Source organism: Camelus bactrianus, chromosome 21, assembly GCF_048773025.1.
Source record: "Camelus bactrianus isolate YW-2024 breed Bactrian camel chromosome 21, ASM4877302v1, whole genome shotgun sequence".
Taxonomy (NCBI): Eukaryota; Metazoa; Chordata; class Mammalia; order Artiodactyla; family Camelidae; genus Camelus; species Camelus bactrianus.
In genome coordinates, this window is record NC_133559.1 from 3,944,054 (window position 1) to 3,965,801 (window position 21,748).

General features: G+C 49.3%; 2 protein-coding genes across 6 annotated transcripts in view; one reads left to right on the forward strand and one right to left on the reverse strand.

Moving 5' to 3' along the window:
• The window catches only part of GPR89A (G protein-coupled receptor 89A), a 45,579-nt gene extending 43,120 nt beyond the window's left edge, over nucleotides 1–2,459 (forward strand). Inside the window, exon 15 of the transcript XR_012501259.1 lies at nucleotides 1,685–2,459. The gene's annotated coding sequence lies outside the window, so the exon portion shown is untranslated. The remainder of the gene's footprint in view (nucleotides 1–1,684) is intronic.
• Nucleotides 1–21,454, reverse strand: part of PDZK1 (PDZ domain containing 1) — a 29,770-nt gene extending 8,316 nt beyond the window's left edge. Inside the window, exons 1-5 of one of the 5 annotated variants that reach the window (XM_045505264.2) lie at nucleotides 20,661–20,724; nucleotides 5,410–5,490; nucleotides 4,876–5,087; nucleotides 3,847–4,093; nucleotides 755–891 (exon numbers count right to left, since the gene is read on the reverse strand). In XM_045505264.2, the coding sequence (XP_045361220.1) occupies nucleotides 755–891; nucleotides 3,847–4,093; nucleotides 4,876–5,085 (594 nt within the window). In that variant the 5' untranslated portion in view covers nucleotides 5,086–5,087; nucleotides 5,410–5,490; nucleotides 20,661–20,724. Of the gene's footprint in view, nucleotides 1–754; nucleotides 892–3,846; nucleotides 4,094–4,875; nucleotides 5,088–5,409; nucleotides 5,491–6,474; nucleotides 6,510–17,099; nucleotides 17,304–20,660; nucleotides 20,759–21,183 lie in introns of those variants that run through there. The other 4 variants (XM_045505265.2, XM_010968217.3, XM_010968215.3 and 1 more) reach the window with 4 other exon arrangements.
• Nucleotides 21,455–21,748: the final 294 nt, after the last annotated feature.

Here is a 21,748-nt window from a genome sequence, read left to right on the forward strand (position 1 = left end):
ACCCCCAATGGAATATTACTCAGCTATACAAATGAAATAATTTGCAGCAACATGGATGAACCTAAAAATTATCATATTAAGTGAAGTCAGAGAAAGACAAATACCATATAATATCACTTATATGTGGAATCTGAAAAAAAGATGATACAAATAACTTATTTACAAACCATAAATAGACAGACATAGAAAACAAACTATGGTTACCAAAGGGAAAAGGGGTGAGGGGAAGGATAAATTAGGAGTTTGGGATTAACATACACATACTACTGCATATAAACAGGTAAACAAGGAGGGGTTATAGCTCAAGCGGTGGAGCGCATGCTTAGCACACACAAGGTCCTGGGTTCAATCCCCAGGACCTCCTCTAAAATAAATAAACCTAATTACCTGCCCCCCGCCGCCACCAAAAAATAGATAAACAACAAGGACCTACCTTATAGCCCAGGAAACTATATTCAATCTTATAATAACCTATAATGGAAAAGAATCTGAAAAAGAATATATTTATATATGTATGTATATGTATAATTGAATCACTTTGCTGTACACCTGGAACTCATAACATTGTAAATCAACTAAACTTCAGTTAAAAAAAACACTGCTTACACCGCTGGTGAGTCTGTTCACTCTTAATACAAAGGGTTAACTCCTCACTACTGTGCTCCTCCCATCATAAACCACCACTCCGGGCTTCCTGTCACTCCCAGTAAGTGGACTGAAAGACAAGTAAGAAGGGCCCTCCTTTGGGACGTACCTTTTCAACCACCTCCTCGTGGCTGGCATCTTCTACATTCTCGCCATTCACTTCCATCACGTGGTCATCAGCCAGGACTCCAGCTCTCATAGCCACACCCTGAGGTGTTATATCAGTCAGGTACACTCCCTTTTTACCTGAGAGGGAGAAGGGGGTGGACAGGTGTCACCACTCCCTCACACACAGTCCAGCAATAAAGGGTTTTCTCCCAATAATATAAAAGTAGAACTTTCTGTTTTAGGGCTAACTCAAATAGACTTTGGCTTCTGACCTAGAGTTACAGTGACAGCTCCTAGCACACAGCTTAACACAGCCATTACTCGTTGGTTTTTGTCAATGTGAATAGGATTTCTGACCCCAACTAAATGCAAAGGAGGACCTCAGGAGGCACTAGCCTCTGGAACAAGGAGGCACCAGGTCACGCCCATGCTACGTCATGGGGTCTCACTCCCTCTCTTCACGTTTGTAGAATCAGAGGCATCTGCTCCATTCTGTCCTCTTTAATTAATACCATCTCCAACCATCACATCCCAGTGGAGTCAGCAAATCTCACTGACACCAGCTAATGAGGACAGAGGCACAGGACGGGGAGGAAGGCACACACACACACACACAGGCCGTTTGGATCAGTGGGTGGTATGATCTAGGTGCTTCTTAAAAATACCACCAACTCTTTCAAGATACTCATATCTCAGCCTGGACAAAGGGTAGCTTCATGATGACCAGATAAATCATTTGTAAAAAGTACCAGTAATTTAAACTCTGCTTCCTTAAACACATAACATTTCTCCTGTTACCTTGTTACATATTTGTCATGAAGAAAACATTTTCTTCATAGAGCTAATCTCCACCATTCCCCATGTACATTACACCAGGGCCAAATGAATAGAATCTGAATTATAATTTCTTTTTTTTTTTATCATTTTACAGATAATGAGCCTCTAAGAAATGCTAAGCTTCCCTTGGCCACCTACGTCACTGTTTTAATAGCTGACAAACTTGAGAAACACCTCTTATAGCCAGTTTATTTCTCTTGCTACACGTTAAATAAGCCTTGGAGACTATTTTGTGTTTGCTATTGGTCTGCTGTTTATCACTGATCAAATTATGACCCAGCACCGTGCCTCTCCAGTACCAGACAGGACAGGGAAGGCACAACGTTAGAGGTGGGTCTGAAGGAGAATTAATAAAATGGCCGCACTTGGGCTAACAGATGGCTTACTTTTATGCTTGCCCTTAAAACGGTCAACTAACCTGACTGACTGGTTGCTACTCACAGCTCCAGGCTAGAACTAAAGCTATTAATTTTACTGTTTCTACTTTATTCTGGTAATTGAAAGTAATAATCATGCTTGGTTTTTGAGTCGTTCTCCTGGGAGAAGGTCGTGGAACTGTAACCTTACAAAGTAAAGCTAAATTACCAGAAAGACCGCGCTGTGGGTGCTTACGAGATAAAGAGATCGAAAACGTGACAACCAACTCTCTAGCCTCTATAGAACTGGTCGCCTGGAGACATCATGACGCCACTCTCAGTCTTATGACAAGAAAATGATTCTTGACTGTTAACAATGTTTTATTGTTTGAGCCATGGCTGTATAACCACCCACCCCATCCCCAAAGGGGGCTCACAGTGTTGAAGGCACCAGCCTGCTGTGAGCCCCCTTTGCTCGGCAAAGTCATAAAGCTGCCTCTTTTCTCCTATGCACTAAGAGCTTCTCTGAGTTTCACTTCGGCTCATCAGGGACGGGGGCCTATATTTCAGCAACAGAACCAAAAGTCTAACACAGCTATGGCTCCAACCTAAATCCCAGGGAAACCATTAGAAAACCCTGGTCAGCTGAGGGCAGGTCAGCCTGATGCTCTGAAATTCCAGAAGCAGAGCTTCCACTGCTTCCTGATGGTTGGGGTTTCTCAAATCACGATGGAACCCTCAGCTCCATCTCAGGGAGGCACCTCAGAGCGTGGCCACAGCTGAGGGTGAGACAGGAGGAACAGGGCCAGGGCACAGCCGCTGGAGGAATGACACAGCAGTTGAGGACAGGACCAACGGGTTAGAGCCAAGATGGCGGAAGACGCGACTTCCAGGAGACCTGGAGCCTCGTGGCGCTCCCACAGGTGCCACGACCGGTTCTAGGCTGACCTTAAAAGGTCAAAAAGTGGGCAGGGGCCTGATTCCTGGAATCCCTGCCCCTTCCCCAGAGCGGTTGGAATAATCGTCCTACTCATCAGCATGTGAAATTACAGAGCCCACAGAGCCTAACAGCCGTTCACCATGCAGGCGCTCGCTCTCGCCTCCAAGACGGCCCGCGCTCTGTCCGTGGAGCATGTATCTACTTTTACTTTAAACTAAACCCCCCACACCTCTCAGGCTCTCCCTCTCACCTTTCTGAGATGGCCCACGTTCTGCCTATGGAGTATGTTTCTCCTCAGCTGTTTCCCCTTCTGAGTGAGACAGGCTGCACTCTGTCTATGGAGTGTGTGTATCTCTCTAAACAAACTTGCTTTCACTTTGCCTTGTTCTTGAATTCTTTCCTGCACGAGGCAAGAACTATTCTCCGACAACAAGGGTACTATTTAAATGCCACAGGAGAGTGGGGACTTTTGCTGTGTCCTCAGCAAGTGTAACAGTGTCTGATACTTAAATAGGGGCTCAAGAATTTTTTGAATAAATGACCACCTGGGCACTCTGAAAGATGAAAAGAGATATCATTCTTATTAAAAGTAGCCATTATGAGGAACCTCCTTTTTCTTGCCTCTGATTCTCCAGTCTCCCCTCCACCTTCACCCTAAGGAAGCTAGAAAAGAGTAACAAAGAAGCATCAACCCTCCAACCCTCTGGCCTCAAAGCTGCAGCGTAACAAACCCCGGAGGACAGGAGTGCCCAGTGTCCCCCACGGTGCTGCTGTCCAATGTCCTGACCCCTCTTTGCACAGCTGTGCAAAGCAAAGGAAGGGCCAGGGCAGAAGGGAGAGAGAGAAGCTGCTGTTGCATACCCACAGCAACTGAAAGTGAGTTACAGGAGCCACCAGCAGTGTCGTAGCAGTATCTTTCTTCTGGAAAGCTGTTTGTCCATGCCCCGCCCTCAAGCTCACCTTGGACGGTTTTCAGGGAGAAGCCATAGCTAGTCCCCTCCTTCACCAGGTAGCAGAGCCGTGGCTCGGCCCAAGTCGGTGCTCCTCCGTTCATCACGGACAGTGGCTTCTTATCACTCAAACTCGACTCCTGACTTTGACTCAACTCTTTCAAGTCCACTTGTTGTTTCACGGCTTTTTCATAGGAATCTCCATCCAGAACTAGTAAAGTCACTGAATTTCCACTCTTTCTGACCAGATCCACAACCTAGGAGGAAGAAAGGAAAAGATAACTTTAACCAATAACCCTCTACCAACCGCCGGGGTGGGGGTGGGAGGGGGTGCAGGGCTCACCATCCGGCTCATTATCTGGCTCTGGAGGTCCCACTGGCGGATCCCTGACATCCAGTGAGCAGACAGTGCGCAGCCATCTCCAGCTGGCCCCTCCCGAGACCCAGGCACAGCTCAGGCTGGGCCTCCGTTGGAATCTAGACTGCAGCCCAGCCCCACCCAGGGGACTCTTACTAGGACTGCTCCTTTCTAGGGAAGCACGCTGCCCCTGAACACAGCGGATCCTCCTGGGTCTGTGTGGAGACAACACACCACGGTGAAAAGAGCGCCTCCGTGGAGGCAGGCAGAACTGCGGCCAGGTCAGACCCTCCGTATGTTTGCTGCATGAACACCTTAGCTAAGTTGAGCCTTAGCTAGCCTCACCTAGCTGAGCCTGCACCCCCTCATCTGTGTGATAGGAATACGTACCTCATAGGTTATGATGAGGATTTCACAAAACAGTGAATGTGAAATTGCCTAGCATAGTTCATGTAGCAAACATGCACCGCATATTAGACCTGACACTGTTCAAATCCAGGGATAATTTTTACAGTTCTTGGTTAATTGTAGGAGACTTGATTAGCCAGCAGAGAGTATAGCCATAAAGGTGTCCTGTCTTGCCAGTGGCAGCCAGGAAAGCTCCACTGACCCCAAAAACTATTATCAGCAGAGATACGGGGACTGAAGAGACCCTAGAAGCAGCCCAGATGCCCCGTTTACCTGCATGTGCTCTTCCTTGTCCACAAACACACCATTGATCCTGAGAACCCTGTCTCCGTCCTGGAGGCCCGCCTTCTCTGCTGGGCTGCCTTTCTCAATCACCCGGACCAGGTGGCCATCGGTGTCCTTCTCAATTCGCAGGAAGAAGCCATAGGTTTGCCCTTCCTGTTTAGACAGTTTACATTCTCGGGGGTTGAAGGTGGAGGCCATTTCTGTGATGAAAAACAGATGTGTCAATGCATGGGAAAGAAAATCTAATTGAGGTGAGAAATCTGTCCTCATCTCCTACAGCTCTGTTCTTCTAATCGCACCAAATCTAGACTGTTTGGGTAGCAACAGTGAGGGTACAGGAGGCCACCTTCTAGGACTTGCTAACAATTTCCAAATTTAGTTCCCCCAAAGATGACCTTGCACTTGAGTTTCAGACCCATGTGTTTGGCTGGGTACTGAACATAGTTGCTTCAATTTCAGTAGCTCCAAAACCAAATTCCTCTCTGTCCTCTGACCAAAAGAAATTGGTTCCAAATACATTACCTCGAAATTTTAAGAAAATCCAAGTCCACTTTCATTTAAATATTTGAAGAGCTTGCCAAGTTCTCGGTACTGAAGGTAAATCTGTGGACAAGAGAGACCTATACTTTGCCTCTCATATGAGGGAAACATACGTTCACAGTAACATGTGGTGGATGACCTGCTAGGGGAGACCCGAGTGACAAAGGAGAACACAGCAAAGGGTCTTAGGAGTGGGGACGGGGCTGGGAAGAATTAAGAACGGCTTCCTGGAGAAATGACTTTTCTAAGACCTGAACAATTAGCAGGAGTGGTCAGGTAGGACAAGATAAGGAAGACATCAAAGAATTAAAAATCAGAGGAGCCAGGCCTCAGAGCTGACCTGATGCACTAGAAGTGAGACAGAGAAGTCAGAGCCGAGCAGAGATGCCCCGTAGAGAGAGAGTTCCCACAGCCAGGTCAGGTCTCTCCCTCCTGAAGCCCCTTCCATTTCCAAACGTGCTGCCCCTCCTTTGCCCCATCGCAGGAGCCGGGTCCTGGGCCATGGAGGAGGAAAGGAAAAGTCTGAAAACCAACAGCTTGGGGCCCTGGCACCCAAGTTATTAAGGCCAAGATTCCTGCCAGGGGTCCCCAGCCCTTCCTGGCTTAAGCTATTTTTTTCATAGGGGATTGAGAATGGAGGCCAGGACGGCTGACGTAAGGGGAGGCCTGAGAGCAGAAGGCTAGACTTTGCTGGTTCAGCTGCCTGCAGGGCAAATCCTTGTCTTCAACCTCCAGTACCTCCTCTGTCTCTCCTGGAGGGACAGGAGTAGACGACCATACAGGGTCCAGGGTAGAGGGTGGAGGGGAGACGACAAAGTGCTCCGGGCTCCCTCAAAGCCACGCCATGGTGACTGGAGAGAGCCATCTCTGACCTCCGCGCCCACAGAGACGGACAGTACAAACCGGGCAGACAGCCTCCCACGCCCCACTCGCTTGCCTGTTTCACAAGTCTCAGCCAAGTCTGGCAGCCAGGCCACCAGGGACACGAATGACTAAGCAGCCAAGGAAAGAAGAAACAAAGAGACAATGTTTCAAGTGATCTCTCACCAGGGCCCGAGGCCTGCGCCCACACTCCTGAGGATCCAGGGAAGAGAAAAGTGAAGCCACGATCCCGTGGTCAGTGCCCACACCTGGGAGACCGTAGCAGCTCCGCCACATCATGACCTAACGCCAGGAAGACGCTGCTTTGGGAGGAGAGGGGGCGAGTCAGGGGAGAAGAGGGCAGGACCAGAGTGGGGCTTCCCCACGGGCAGGCGCCGCGGCGCAGCCCCTCGGACTCTGATATTTTCCTTCTCTTTCTGCTGATTCCCTAGGCTGTAAGCGTCAATTCCACCCCCAGCTTGAATCCTCATCTATGTCCACACTTACTCCTAGATCCCTAACAGCTCTCAATTTCATGGGCCTGCAAAGCCTTGAAGGGGGGAAAAAAAGCCCTCTGACCTCATCCAAATCCTACAGAATTCAAAACATGTCCTTATAATCAAAATAAAGGCCCTTAGATGCTATGTTTTCATCAAGAGGTGAGGCTGTTTGTGATCAGCGTATGAATGCTCTTTTCTAAGGTACCCCCCCCCCAACAGTCAGCAATCTCACGCTCTCTGGTGTCAGCCATGGGGATCTTCTTTTTCTCAAGGGTGGAACGTGAAACCTCCCTGCTAGTAAGACGGTCCAGTGTCTGGGGAGAGAAGAGGCGAAGATGCCCCCTGTCTCAATAGAGACGTGAATACCTGATATAAAGAAAACACAAGTCACCATTTCTGGGCAAAACCTCAAGCTGTCTTTTTACTTCTTTAAGAATCCCAGCGGCCAGACAGCGATCACTCTGGTCTACACTTACGGCTTTGAAGCCTCAGGTGTTTAAAGTCAGGGTTTATTTTCACATCTATGGCTGAAGCCCAGAGAGTTAGACAGAGCCCATTCACACTGACAAACATGCTGACAGAAATGCTCCCAGGCTGCCTGGGAACCAGTCACTGCTCCCAGCCCTAGATTAGCTCCTTCCACCGTCTGCACCCACCACAGTTCAGCCACTGAAGGATCAGTGCTGGTGCCCACACCAGACTGATGAAATATTTAATACCTTCAACTATACCAATGGAGAAAGCTGATCAAAACCTCAAAGCCTGGCCTTACATGGGACCCTGGGGGCCCTAAAACTATGTGTTTCCTGTGCCATCTTGTAGAGAGATGGTCTGACCAGGGGGCAGCAGGGCTGGCTCTGGGCCAGCTCCAGCCCTGGGTCTGTCTAGGCCACGTCCTGGGGTTACGCTGGTCCTGGAATCAGAGCTGGGATCAGTCACTGTAGCAAGGCTGTGTCATTGCTCCGTGATAAGGATGCCTGGGACTATGGACCTAAGTAGGAAGGGACTTTGTATTTAAGGATAGTGTTTCCGATTTCTTCCTCTTCTTTCATATCAAAACCACAAGGAGATATCACCTCACAGCTGTCAGAATGGCTATTATCGAAAAGACCACAAATAACAAATGTTGGTGAGGATGCAGAGAAAAGGGAACCCTAGTACACTGTTGGTGGGAATGTAAATTGGTGCAGCCACTGTGGGAAACAGTATGGAGATTCCTCAAAAAATTAAAAATAGAACTGCCACATGATCTGGCAGTCCCTCTCCTGGGTATATATCTGAAGAAAACAAAACACTAATTCAAAAAGATACATGCATTCCAATGTTCATAGCAGCACTATTTACAATAGCCAAGATATGGAAGCAAACTAAGTGTCCATCAACAGATGAATGGATAAAGAAGATGCTGTGTACACACACACACACACACACACACACACACACACAATGGAATGCTACTCAGCCATAAAAAAAGAATGAAATTTAGCCATTTGCAACAACATGGGTGGACCCAAAGAGTATTATGCTTAGTGACACAAGTCAGACAGAGAAAGACAAATACTGTATGGTGTCACTTATATGTGGAATCTAAAAAATAAAACAAACAAATGTGTAAAACAGAAGCAGACTCACAGATACAGAGAACAAACTAGTGATTACCAGTGGGGAGAGAGAAGGAGGGGCAAGATAGGGGTCTGGGATAAGAGGCCCAAACTACTACGTGTAAAATAAGTAAGAAGCTACAGGATATTTTATCCAGCACAGGGAATACAGCCAATGTTTTATAACAACTTTAAATGCAGTACAGTCAACCAAAATGTTGAATCACTACATTGTACACCTGTATAAAGTAATATAAATCAACTATACCTCAATTTTTAAAAATTAAAAGTAAATAAAGTAACAATTAAAAAAAAAAAAAGGATCTTGTTTTCTGTTTCTTCAGCCCCCGGCCCCATCTTCAGCTTCCTGAGAAAATCCAGAGACCAGAGCCCTGCGGTGGACAGACACAGAGCCAGTGAAGGCCTGTGGGTGTATACAACACAGCAGCGGTCATCTGAGCTGGAGTCCTTCAGATCTTCTGTAGGCTTTGTTCCCCAGGTCAAACAGCCAAAATAAAATACTGAGAATGAAAGAAAGCCATAACCATTTCTGAGCTCTGAGGAAAAAAAGTCAATTCTTGGCAACAAAGTCGCTTGTCTGTGGGAAAGAGAACAAAGTGCTGGCCGTGGGCGGGAAAAAATCTGGGGTCAGAGCCAAGGAGGTTTTTTTAATCAACCTTAATCTTTACCTTTTTTTTTTTTTTCTTTTTTTCTGGCGGGAGATAATTAGGTTTTTACTTATTTATTTGTTTTAATGGAGGTACTGGCGATTGAACCCAGGACCTCGTGCATGCTAAGCACGCTCTCTACCACTGAACTCTACCTTCTCCCTAATCAACCTTAATTATTAATCGCAGCTTTGGACCCCTACCTTCTTCCAAAAGGATTAGATTATTGCTACCAAGAAAGAGAATAGTACATCCATGGTCAAGAGGGAAAAGCAGGTACAGTTTAGAAATCAGGAAGGCTAGATAATGACAAAGGAGGGCAGGCCTGGACCTCTGAATGTGGCCGGAGAAGAAAGAACTGAAGCCACTGGGCTATTTTCCACAGGAAAGAAAAAGCTGGGGGGACCCAGGGGACTCTCCAAGTCCAAGGTAGCCCAAGGTTCCCCAGCTCCCAGGCCGCCACCAACATGGGCCCGGATTCGGTCCCCAGTCAACACCCACCGTCCCCAGCAGCTCCACTCGAAGCAGGAGCAGTCCCTGAGGCATCCGGGCTACACCAGTGAGACTCAGAAGGCCAGGAGGGTCCAGCTTAGTTGGCCAAGGCTGAGAAGAAGCCTCATTTTCCCTCAGTCTGAGTGTGTGGGGCTGGAGCCTGCAGGACTTGTCTGAGCAGGGCTAACTGGGGAAAGAGACTCCGTTTCAGCTGATCCTCGTCAGCGGGACTTGTTGAGAAGCGTGTCTGCCTTGTTACCCAGCACGTCCAAAAGTCCCCTGTCCCACAGTAATTGCTACATGTGGAAATGTCCAATTAAAAATTGCCGTGGGCTCAGATGCTCATAAGCCTACCCCACTCAGGGGACAGGGCTGGGAGGGAAGGCATCCTGAAGCCACTGAATTCATCAAAAACCCATCATCTCCCGAGGAACACTGGGACCTGACAAGCGCACAGAGCACTTCCCAGTACAGAAGGGAACACCGTGTGCTCCAAATTATTTTCTTCTCTAAAACAGAGTTATTTGCCTAACTCCTATAAGCTTCCAGGTATTTTGTAAAAGAACCCTGAAATTGCTACCCATCAGATAAAGCACAAGCCAGGGGAAGAGCAAGTTCTTCTCAGGAAGGAAAAGAAACGACGACTCCTCGAAGAGCGAAGCCAGCAAGAACCGGAGGCCCTCCGTTCAGCCCCTCGGTCCTGGGAGCTGTCGGGCCTGGCCCCAAGGCACCAGCTGCTTTCACCTGAGAGAACAGGTCTACTTAGCTGACAGTGTAAATCTGACCATCAGGTGCTGCCAGCAATAATGAATCATGTTACCACTTAAAAATTCACCATGTCAGGCATGCTACATTATCTCATTTAATTCACAATCACCTCACAATTTTAATTCTCAATCCTAGCTGGCCCTCAGAATCACCTGCAGAGACTTACAAAAAATAAAAATTAAAAAAAAGACACTTAGGCCCCACCTCAGATCTACTGTCTTAGTTTCCAGGCTTGAAACCTGATCATAAGCATTTTTAGATTCCCCACTAGTTTGAGAAACTAGTGCTTAAAACCACCCTTGGCTGCTCGAGGGCCCCACCTCTCCCCTCAGTCTTGGGATGACGCCCTCACAGGTCAGAGAAGAATGTCAAGGTTGGGTGAACTATTAACAGCTACCCTGAGCTCACCTTTACTCAACCTGAGAACCAAGGTGACAGCCTGGTTAGGAGAGGCTACTGGTCACCCCACGCAGTCCTCAGGATCCAGCTCTGCCCGCAGGCCTGCCTGGCCAACAGCACGGGAGTGGGCGGCAACCTGCAGTCTGAGCCTCAGCCTCCCTCCCCACGCTCTAGTTCTGAACCAGGCGAACAGGATCAAGCAGATGCAGACAACCTTTAACAGGCGCCGTGGGTGTTAGGATTTGCAGGCACACACTACTGTATACAAAACAGATAAACAACAAGGTGCTACTGTACAGCACAGGGAACTGTATGCAATACCTTGTAGTGGCCTAGAATGAAAAAGAATATGAAAAGGAATATATACACGTATAACTGAATCACTACGCTGTTCACCAGAAATTAACACATTATAAACCGACTATAATTCAATAAAAATTTAAAAGATGAAAAATAAATTTTAGAAAACAGTTCCCTTGGGCTCTTTATCTTATGAATTAAGTCTGAGGGGCCCTCCCCACCCCCCAAACCTAACCACGTTAAGAATTGAGGCCTTTTCTCCTCCTCCATCACCCTATGAGTGGAAACCCAAGTTCCATTCATGTCTGGGGCCAAACAATGAGATTCCTCAGTTAGCACCCTGGAGTGGGTGAAGCTGGTTTAGGATCACAGACATAGGCCCCTCAACTTTCTACTGAACATCAAGAAGACATATTACCCCAAACCCAATTCCACTTGTCCACACCACAAATACTTGCCTCACACTTACATGCAAAACACTGTTAAATGATTGATGGAATAAAGTAAAACAACACGTCTATTCTCAAGGACTTCACAGCTAAATAGGGGTGCAGGGAAAGTTGTAATACAAAAATAGCTACCACCATGAGCAGAGTATAAATACCATAAGACCTACAACATGAGGCAAATTAAGGCAAGTTTCACATATTAGGGAAGATTTGATTTGGACATTGACAGCAGATGGATAAGATTTCACCAGGCACAGAGGTAGGAAGAGGACACTGTAGACACAGAGAGCAGTGGGGACGTCGGGCACAGACGTGGGGACTTCTTGGGTTTGGTCAAAGAATAGCTGGCAACCCAGTGAGACTGAAGAACAGCCAAGGAAGGAGGGCCAACATGTCACTGGGAATGGGTGACAAGTTAGACCACAAAGGCCTTGAACACCAGCCCAAGGGATCCGACCTTAGTTCGGTGTCAGCAGGCACCGCTTGAGGCTGAGAATCAGAGGAACGACAGGATCAGAGCTGGGCTCCAGAAATGGCAGGAGGGATGGACTGGAGCGAAGACACACTGGAGGTAAGCCAGGTCAGAGGCTCCTCACAGGCAGTGAAGAACCTGTCCCAGCATGGCAGCCATGAGGGCAGAGGTGGAGGAACTACGTGACATACTGTGTTAACTCTTCGATCCTGCTCTCAGATTTCTCCACGCAGAGATGGCCTCAGACAGGACAGGTGCCCAAAATACTTTCTTACACTGCCCGTGACTAGTGTCCGGGAGGTACAGCAGGTCCTATTACTCTCCCTAGTTACAGCTCCCCTCACTCCCACGCAGCTTCCTTGTGGGTTCACGATCATGAGCAAGAGGCCTCTGTTGCACAGAGCAGGCCACGCGCGACTCAGCCTTCTGAGGTCGCAGCTCAGTCAGAACACAGCTGTGCTTCCAGCTCCTCTCAGTTCTGAGTTGCAGGGATGCCCTAATTCCGTGGGCCTAGAGCTCAGGAGAGGGTGGACTAGAGGCTGCGTGGCTGTGCAAGGTGACGCCCAGGAGTGAGAATATGAGAAGAAGAGGGCCAAGGATAAAGCCCCGGGTGGTGAGGCCTGTATCTAGGCAACAAGACGACAAAGCAGAGAAGGAACAGTCAGAAGGCCAAGACTTTTGAGTGTGGTCCAAACCAAAAGAAGAGTTTCAAGGTAGGCTAGTTAACGCGAAATGATGCTGAGAGGTAAGGAGAATGAAAACAGAAAATGCCACTAAGTTTAGAAAACAGAAGTTCGAGACAGATAAAAGACTAAGGAGCAAGTGATACTAGTAAGTAACAGAGGCAGTGAATACAGACACATCCGAAACACAGCAGTGAGGGAGCCGGGGCAGCCACTCGAGGGGGAAGCAGGGCGGGTGCATGGCTTTATTTTTAATGTTGGCACAGCAAGGGATGACGGAGAACACGGGAGAGGGGCGTGGCCTTGGCGAGTCGGAACACTTCTCCTGAGGCAGGAGAGAGAAGTGGGAAAAATGAGATGAATAGGACGATGAGGTCAACTCACCTCATTCCAATCACTCCTGCAAAGGAACTGAGACAAATCGGGAACTTTGAGAATATGAACCAAAATATCCACTGGGCTCAGACTGATAAGCCTGTGAAGCTGGCGAGGAGAGGCCTGTGGGTCCGCTGCTCCCTCCCTCCCTCGCAGACAGCGGCTGGGAGGAAGTGAGACCCAGCGTGCAGGGTCTTCCGACTCCTCAAGAGAACCAAGAAATCTAGATTTATGTGAAATGTCCCCATTTTTTTAAAGCTGGCAGCTATTTCAAAGTTTTAAGAAACTTCAGGTAAACTAAACAGGACTGGACCCTGGGGCTGGCAGGTGGCAGGGCCGTCCAAAGCCACAGCATTGCTTCCCTACGATGAGTCAACAGGTCGAGTCAAAATTTCACAGAAACTAACACGACGTTGTAAATCGACTAGACTGCAGCTAAAAAAAAGAAGAAAAATTCTAAGAAACAACTTAGATTAAATACAACTTTTTTCATTAGACAGAGAACTAGACCTCATGAGTTTACAACAGACCAACCAGCATGGGCTCCCGTGGCTTTTTCTCACCCTGACGCACATCAGGAGTAGAAGGAGGAAGTGGTGACTTTCACCCCAGGCTGGAGCACGACGCGCGTAAAACCAGAAGGCTGGGAGGCGAGAGTGCCTCTGGGTACACCTGCTGCCGGGGGATAGGTTCTTGCCTCCCGCGGGAAAGAATTCAAGAGCCAGGCGTAGCAAGGTGAGAGCAAGTTTACTTAGAGAGACGCCCCCACAGGCAGAGCGCGCGCCCGCGCTGCGCGGCTGTTAGGCTCTGTGGGCTCCGTAATTCCACACGCTCATGAGTAGGAGGGTTATTCCAAATACTTCGGGGAATGGGCAGGGATTTCCAGGAATCAGGCCCCCACCCACTTTTTGACCTTTTAAGGTTAGCCTAGAACCGGTCGTGGCACCTGTGGGAGCGCCACGAGGCTCCAGGTCTCCTGGAAGTCGCGTCTTCCGCCATCTTGGCTCTAACCCGTTGGTCCTGTCCTCAACTGCTGCGTCATTCCTTCAGCGGCCGTGCCCTGGCCCCGTTCCTCCTGTCTCACAATGAGCACAGAGCTCATTAGAATGTTAGACTGTGGGGCCAGTGTGACTTGCGGGGAAGAGAAGCCAGAGGCTAAGGTTGGAAAGATGGAGTGTTTCAGGGCCTGGCTTAGCAGGGTGAACGGTGAAGGGAGAAGGGACTGATGGAGCAGTTTCAAAAATAGAGGGGCTGGGGGGAGGGAAATAACTCAGTGGTAGAGCGCATGCTTAGTATGCCCGAGGTCCTGGGTTCAATCCCCAGTGCCTCCATTAAAAAAAAAAAAATCAATGGGTTGACACAGGAAAAGTCATCTTAAATGATGTTCAGAACAGAGTAGTTTCCTGTAACGAAAAGTCTAAAGCAGCCATACAGGTATGTGGCTGATGTGAAGGGAATATGGACTTTTAGTTCCGTCTTCCCTCAGCTTTCTAGTCTGGGTAAAGCACATTAGAAAGAACGGAGTTTTAAAGCCAAACCCAGTTTTTGATTCTGGTGTCACCACCTGGTAGCTGTGAGAACATGAGTGACTTCCTTAATTTCAAGCTGGAGATAAAAGTACACCGAAAATAGGAAACGCATGTGGACAAGGCACAGACTACCAGAGATGAAACATGTAAAATTTCTCAGCATGGTATCTGGAGCAGAAGAGCCCGCTCCGCACACACCGGAAGGCCTGCTGCAATGAGAAGCCGTGTCCTGTGAGACCATTTGAGCCGGGCTCCTGGTTTCCCTTGTGAAGCAGCCAGGAGACTGACTGACGGACGAGGGACAGGCAGGCGTCTTGATCATCAGTTCAGGGATTCTCCACCTCCTCACTCTGGACCACCTCTGCAAAGTTTGTTTCAGTTGCTGAAAAGTCAGGACTGAAGATTCTGTTCCCCAAGAAATCAAGCTCGAATAACGAACTCAGATTTCCCTGAATCCAGAAGTATCACGTAGTCTGAAAGCTAGGGAATTACAAAAGTAGAATCCAATGCCACATATCCAGGAGGTAGAGGATTCCCGGGAGCTTCTATAGAACTAAGCTGGCCAGAGAGTCCCAACACATGGAGAGACCAGCTCTGACAGACGTGAGTACAAGGTACACCAGTCAAGAGACCCGAGGGACAGACGAGGGTGGAGAAGACGGAGTGAGGGAAGCACCACCTGAGACACATGTCTGTATGCATAGATCCCGGTCACCAGGGAGGAACCAGTGAACAGGTTCTCTCACCAGGGAAGACAACGTCACTGGATTTCCAAAAGATCAGAGGAAGGATGTGGGATACAAAACATTCTGCTTGGTGGGGAAAATCAGAAGGGGTTGGTCACCAGTGACAGCCAGCTGCAGTGACTACCGTAAGGGAAGAAAGAACCCCAGCACTGTCTTCTTTGCCTATCTCCTCAAATCTAGGATGCCGTAGGATCACGGTATAAATCCAGTAACCCACAACCGTTAGTCACGAGTACTCTGGACCCACCACCATCTTACCTAATAGTGAGGAATCAATGATGCAGTGAGCATCGGACTACAAAGAAAACATAGCCTCTCCTCACAAGGCACTTATGCAACCAACACCCGAGCCATGAAAAACTAAAAGCAAAAACTTAGCAAGACAATGTTTAACAATATTTAACCCTAGGGACTGCCACAGGAGAAGGATATTTGATTGTACAACCTGGGATGTAACCACAGGGTAAATTGTTTCTGTTTCATCCAGGCACGAGGGGAAGAGCACGCAGGAGCTGTCGGGTAACGTTCAACCTGAATGTTACTCGCTTTGCACTGAACTCCATGCTGGTCTAGAAAACACCTTGAACTTCAGCGAGGAGAAAGCAACACTCCCCAGAAGCCCGGCCAGGCGCCTCGGCACATCAAGCCCCGCAAGGAACGCAGCTTCTCCAGCAGACACACACCTGCTCACTGAGTAACACAAAGACATCACTAGGCTTTTGTTGGAAAAATACAGTTGCTAGAGGCGGGATGTTGCTGTGCCAGTGGATGCCCTTCAAAGTCCGACAACCCCCACTGGGCTCTCAGATGTCTGACATTCTTTGCTGGGCGTGTTTCCCCTAACAAACTAATAGCCCCGGGGAATGCTCACCTTATCAGAGCCATAAACCCCACCGCACCTCACCCTAAACCTTTCACCTCACCCACAACCAATCAGACTTGCCCACAAGCCGATCAGGCACCCTGCGACCCGACCTTATAAAACCCCCAGTGACAGGCCCTCAGGGCTCACGCAGACCTCTCTCGTCTGTGTGGCCCACTGTGGGCTATGGCAGTGTTCCCTAATAAACTCCTTTCTACTCCCATACTTCATCTCTGGTAAATTCCTTTAGCAACCCACATGTCACTGGCTCACGGACCGGCCGCCCCCTCGTGGCCCACAACAGATGTTAAGTCGGCAGCTATAGGCGGAGTTCCCCGCAGCCGTCAGCCCCGACCGTGGGCTTCCTGCCTGCGCCTCAGAGCCTGGGCACGCGCTGTTTCTTCCAACATCATAAAAGAAACCCTCCTGTATCTCAGCTGCTATGGGCAGGTGTCTTGAACAAGGAGGAGATAAACGCAATTCACTTTCATTCTTCTTCAAAAATACACTACCTTCAAAAATGTAGAGCAGATCCTGTATTTTTGCTGCAGATAATATTTAAGCCACGTGGATTTCTCCTTCGAAAAGCAAGAGGTTTGGAAATTCAAACGCTCAAGTATATTTGTTTTAAATTAGTATCAAAAATAGAAAAAGTAAATAGGGCCCAAAAATATGTTTTTACTAACTGTATTTCCCCCTGTGACGGTTACTGTTTGGCCTTAGCCAGCAGCCGATGTCAGGTGTGGGAAATTAATGACATGTGTTCCAATGGAATAGAGAGATCACAGGCCCAGTGGGTAGTTCTTATTTCTCATTTATGATAGAGTGGCATCTGCTTACCTCGCAGTTCGTGTGGACTGCTGGTACTAAATGCCGCTCCCCCTGACCATCCATCATGATGACACTTTGTCCCCTGTGGCAGGACTCCTGGTTGGAGCTCAAGGCCTTCCCCACTTTCCTTGCTTACCTAAGGGTTCTGCAGGCTGGGAGAGAGACGGAGTCGACATCGCGTGGAATCAGACATGCCCTCCGAGGAAGGTCACCCTTGTGCTGCTGACAGAGCCAAACCATCCCGCGAGGGATTGGGGGGGGGGGCGGAGCAAGAGTGTCTCCTGAAACTGACGCCTCATTTTACAAGACCCTGTGAACTTGCATTTCTACTCCCTCACTTTTTCCCGTGTCCCAGAGTCCTCCAGCCCCCAGTCTTCCGCAGTCACTGCCTCAAGACAAACTTCCTCATCTTGCTCTCACCATGTGAGTCTCTAAAAATAACTTCAAGAAGTCATTCAAGAAACTGAAGTCCAGACTCCTTGCTCAGTCTTTGCGGCTCAACACAATCCCCTCATTCCCCTCTGGCTCCCAGCAGGCATGAAACCAGCCTATGTGTGGTCACCCCCACCCAGCCTGCCCTTCGCTCACGCCACATGCTCGGCCGGAAACACCCTCCTTTGGTAACTTATTCATAGAAGGGCCTAAGCAAACACTTTTTCCAAGTGAATAAATCCAAGACCTACCCATGTTCAAGGCTCAGCTCAGATGTTAGGTTACACACCAACCCTTTCCAAGTCAGCGCCGTCTGAAGGAATCACTCCATCCTCTAAATGTCAAGGATCATTTATATAATCAATAACTCATAAATCAGTCCCTCCTGTGAGGCAGATACCGAGGCTCAACCCAGATTAGACATTGTTCTGCCCTCATAGAGCCCAGGGCACAGTGAAGAATGTTTCAGACACAACTACCCAATACAGGAGCTGGAATCTTGAAAAGAAAATCTTTGCTACTGTTATCATAGGTATTGAGCCTAGGCACCCTTTATGAGTTCTCATGGAATCCCAACGGCCCATCTTCAAAGGAAGAAAAAGGCTCTAAAAATTTAAGGGGATGCTGAAAGTTTCTGAAAGCCCAGAAGCAGGCATATGTTGACAGTAAGAAGCAGGTCTGGTTAGACCGAAGCACCTTGGACTCCGTTCTGCAGAGGAGCTGCAGGGTTTACAGAGCCTCAGGAGCTGGTAGCCCTCTCAGACCAGGGTGAACCTCCCAGAGACGCCATTGAGTAGACTAGGGGCTGTCTTTTTTGTTTTTAATCTTTTTGGGGGGCAGGGGAGGTAATTAGGTTTACTTATTTATTTATTTTTAGAGGAGGGACTGGGGATTGAACCCAGGACCTCGTGCATGCTAAGCACCCGCTCTACCACTTGAGCTATACCCTCCCCCATAGGGGCTATCCTTTGTGTTTATCACGACCCCTTGCCACTGCCTGGGCGCCTTCCCTCCCTTGGCTCATGCCCATCAGCAAGCTGCCTGAAGATCATCAGAACAGGAGTGCTGAGCGTGCACTAGGCTCTCTGGGCATCGTCCCATGGACTCCTCGTAACATCGGGAATCAGGTTCCACGATGCCCATTCGACTGATGAGGAAATCGAGATTTAGTGAGTTAGTGCTCTGGGTTTCAGGCTTTTCATTCTCAATCATTTAGCCGTGATACCCACCAGGCAGAGAGATGAAAGAGATCTGGGGAGACCCTCATGAAGGTCCGAGAAAGAGAGCTGCTGAGATCTTCAGGAAAATACTCGAGCTCTAACTTGCTACTCTCATCAAATTCCCATGCAACAAATGAGAAAATCGTTTAATCAAGGTGTGACCATAGATGCCCACTCCCCCTCCATCAGACTCAGGACCTCAGGGGCCTGAGAGAGTATCAGAGTCCTTCAGCCTTCTCTCTGGCAAGAGCAGCTTATCCAAACATCCTGGTTCTATTCTTGTAGCCCCTTCCCTGCGACAGCAGCTTCCACTCATCAGAATATCTAAGCAACCCCTCTATGCCAGGGGCCCTTCTAAGAGCCGGGATCACAGGAGGTAACACAAAGGACAAGACCCCTGCTCTCTTGGAGCCTGTAACACCTGGCAAAGATGACAAAAAGTAAACAAGATGATTGCTGATGACAAAGGCTACAAACGATGCGATATGGTGTTGAGGAGGGAGGAGGAGGCTGAGTTTCAAAGCCATTCCTGGGGAGCTCATTTCTGAATTCAGACCCAGATGAGAAGAAGGGTCCAGACTTCAAAGCTCCAGGATCTATAATACCTGGTGGGCTGAAAAGGACCTTAGCGATCATCTCATCCCAACTCTTTATTTATATGTGACTAAACAGAGGCTCAATGAGATTAAAAGACAAGACAAGATCTCCCTGCTGACCAAAGGCTGTTCCTTCCCACTGTTCCCCAAAGTCTTTGGATCCACACATTTGCAATGTAAGCACATTTGTGTTTATGCTCAAACACATTTATAATTTCATTTTCAATTCAGCCTTGGGGAAAAGACGAGAGGCTTGATAGACAATGGAATTGAAGCTGCATGTGACGAAGTGACTTGTCTAATGGTCCGTCACTAACAACTCAGTCAAAACCCAGGTTGTTGTAATCCGCTGCATGGTCTTTCCCCGGGAGGGGAAGAGCAGTCGCGCCAGGGGCCTATGAACATAGGGCATCATTACCAGCAACTTCATGGTTTATGGTGCAAAGAATAAATAAGAGTCAAAGATAAGAACAATTTACTCTGTCATAACACACAAACTCAAAGTCCCTGAGTTATTTGCTGCAGGAAAGAACATGTGACTCCAGATGACTAGACAACCGTGTCCTGAGACAAAGAGCCCCTATGACTTTTGGATATGGGACTGAGAGCTCGTGGGTGCAACGCTGCAGGGACTGTAGCAGGAATGTATGCTTACAAAGCCAGCCCAGACCGGGAGTCTCCTTAAGCTGGGAAGCTGACCTCAGATGACAGTCACATTTAAGTCCCTTGACCCCTCCTCTGTGTAGGAAATAAGCTACTAGTGGCTCCCAAAACTACCTGCACCCAAGAATCACCTGGGCGGGGGAGGGGGGAAGATGTCAAAAGAAAAAAAAAAAAAGAAAGGATTTTTCAGGACCTCACAAGAGCCAAAGAACCTGACACTCCAAAGGGTAGAAACTGGGGATCTGGGTTTTAAAATTCAGCCAGCCTAAAAATCCATTGTTTTTCCTCAATTCTTAGTGCTACAACGTGATGAAAAGAGGAGAGACCCCTGTCTTTATTATCCAGTGAGACAGTATCTCCTTTAAGGGCTGTTTCCATAAGAAAATCCCTAATTCCAAAGCCTGTGTATAGTGGGAAGTCCCTGCAAGTAGCCCCCCAGTGACCCGGGAGGTCTGTTGTCACACTCCCTGTGACTGCACATCAACACCCCCCCCCCCCCCCCGTGCAATCCTGGGAAAGCTTTTTCTGAGAATCAGTTTATCAATTCCTTCCTGAAGCAGACCCTAACCCGCAAGGGTCGGGGCATCTCAAGCAGAGGGAAACTCAGAGGGCAGCAATCCTTCAGGCCTCGACCCCACCACCACCAAAGGGGCCTGGCTCCCTACCCACGAGCCTCTCTTCTGACCTGGACAGCCACTACTGCTTAGAAAAGGAAAAAGAAAAACGAAGGTGGTTCGGGCCCAGGTGGCCAGTGCCCTCAGTTAGGGGGACACAGTCAGTTCCTACCTGGATCCCGGAGGAAGACGAGCTGCGGGGTTCACTGGGGAATTCGCTCTGCTGTTGAGTCTAGTCTTGGAACTCACTGGACTTTGAACAAAGGTTGATTTAAAAGCTGATGTATTTAACAGGGACTGTGGTCTGAGTTCAAGTGACCTCTGTCCTGCTTCCTGCTAGCTGAGCGGACCTGAAAAACCCTCAGTGAACCCGACACTCTGGCCCACCTGCCTAACGATGCAGGGGGCCGCCCATGGCCGGCCCCTCCCGGAGAAGAGGAGGGGAGAGAAGCAGGGAGGACAGGCGCCTTCCTCCGCAGATGCCTGGGTCACACCCAGCCAAAGCCCACTGCCTGAGGGTCCTCCCGGGCCCCCAGGCCAAGGGCCTGGCGGAGGACCATCACCTGAGCATCTTCCCGCCCTGAGGTCTTCCTGCGGAGCGGTAACCGGTGCTGCCCAGCCAGGAAGCCCCATGCAATGGAGCGAAGTCCCCCAAGGCCCACCCTTCCCCTCCCGCTGTGAGCTCGAGCTCTTACCTGCGGGCTCCCCAGACGCTGAGCCGCTGACGCCCCAGCCCTTCCTCTTGTCTTACACCCTCTGCCCCTCCTCCTCTCCCACCCGAGGGGGCTCTGTGTCTGTCCTCCCACCTCTGGACAGTTGCCTTCCCTCCCCAAGCTCACAGCCTCTCGGGCCAGCCCAGCCGCGTGGGTGGCAGGCGCGTCCCCCCCACTGCCGGGCCCCCAGCCCCGGGGCAGGAGCAGCGCCCACGCAGGCGGAGAGCGCTGGGCTCCCCGCTGGCCTGGCTGCTGGGCCCACACGGCGAATCGGGGCACGAGGCTGCTCCGGCAGGGAGGACGCAGCCGCCTCGCCCTCCTCCACCCACGCTCGGAGGGCTTCCTGTCTTCCCCGGGAAGGCTCTGCCCAAGTCCGAGGGTAGACGGTGGAAAATGACAAACATCTGAGCCGCTGACCCCAATCCGGGAGTCTCCGCCTCGAGCCCAGGCCCCCGGGCCTCCGGCGGAGCTTCCGCAGGGGAAGGGTGGGTGGGAGGATCTGGAATGAAGATCAGAACGCTGCGGTTCACATTCTGACTTCGCCACG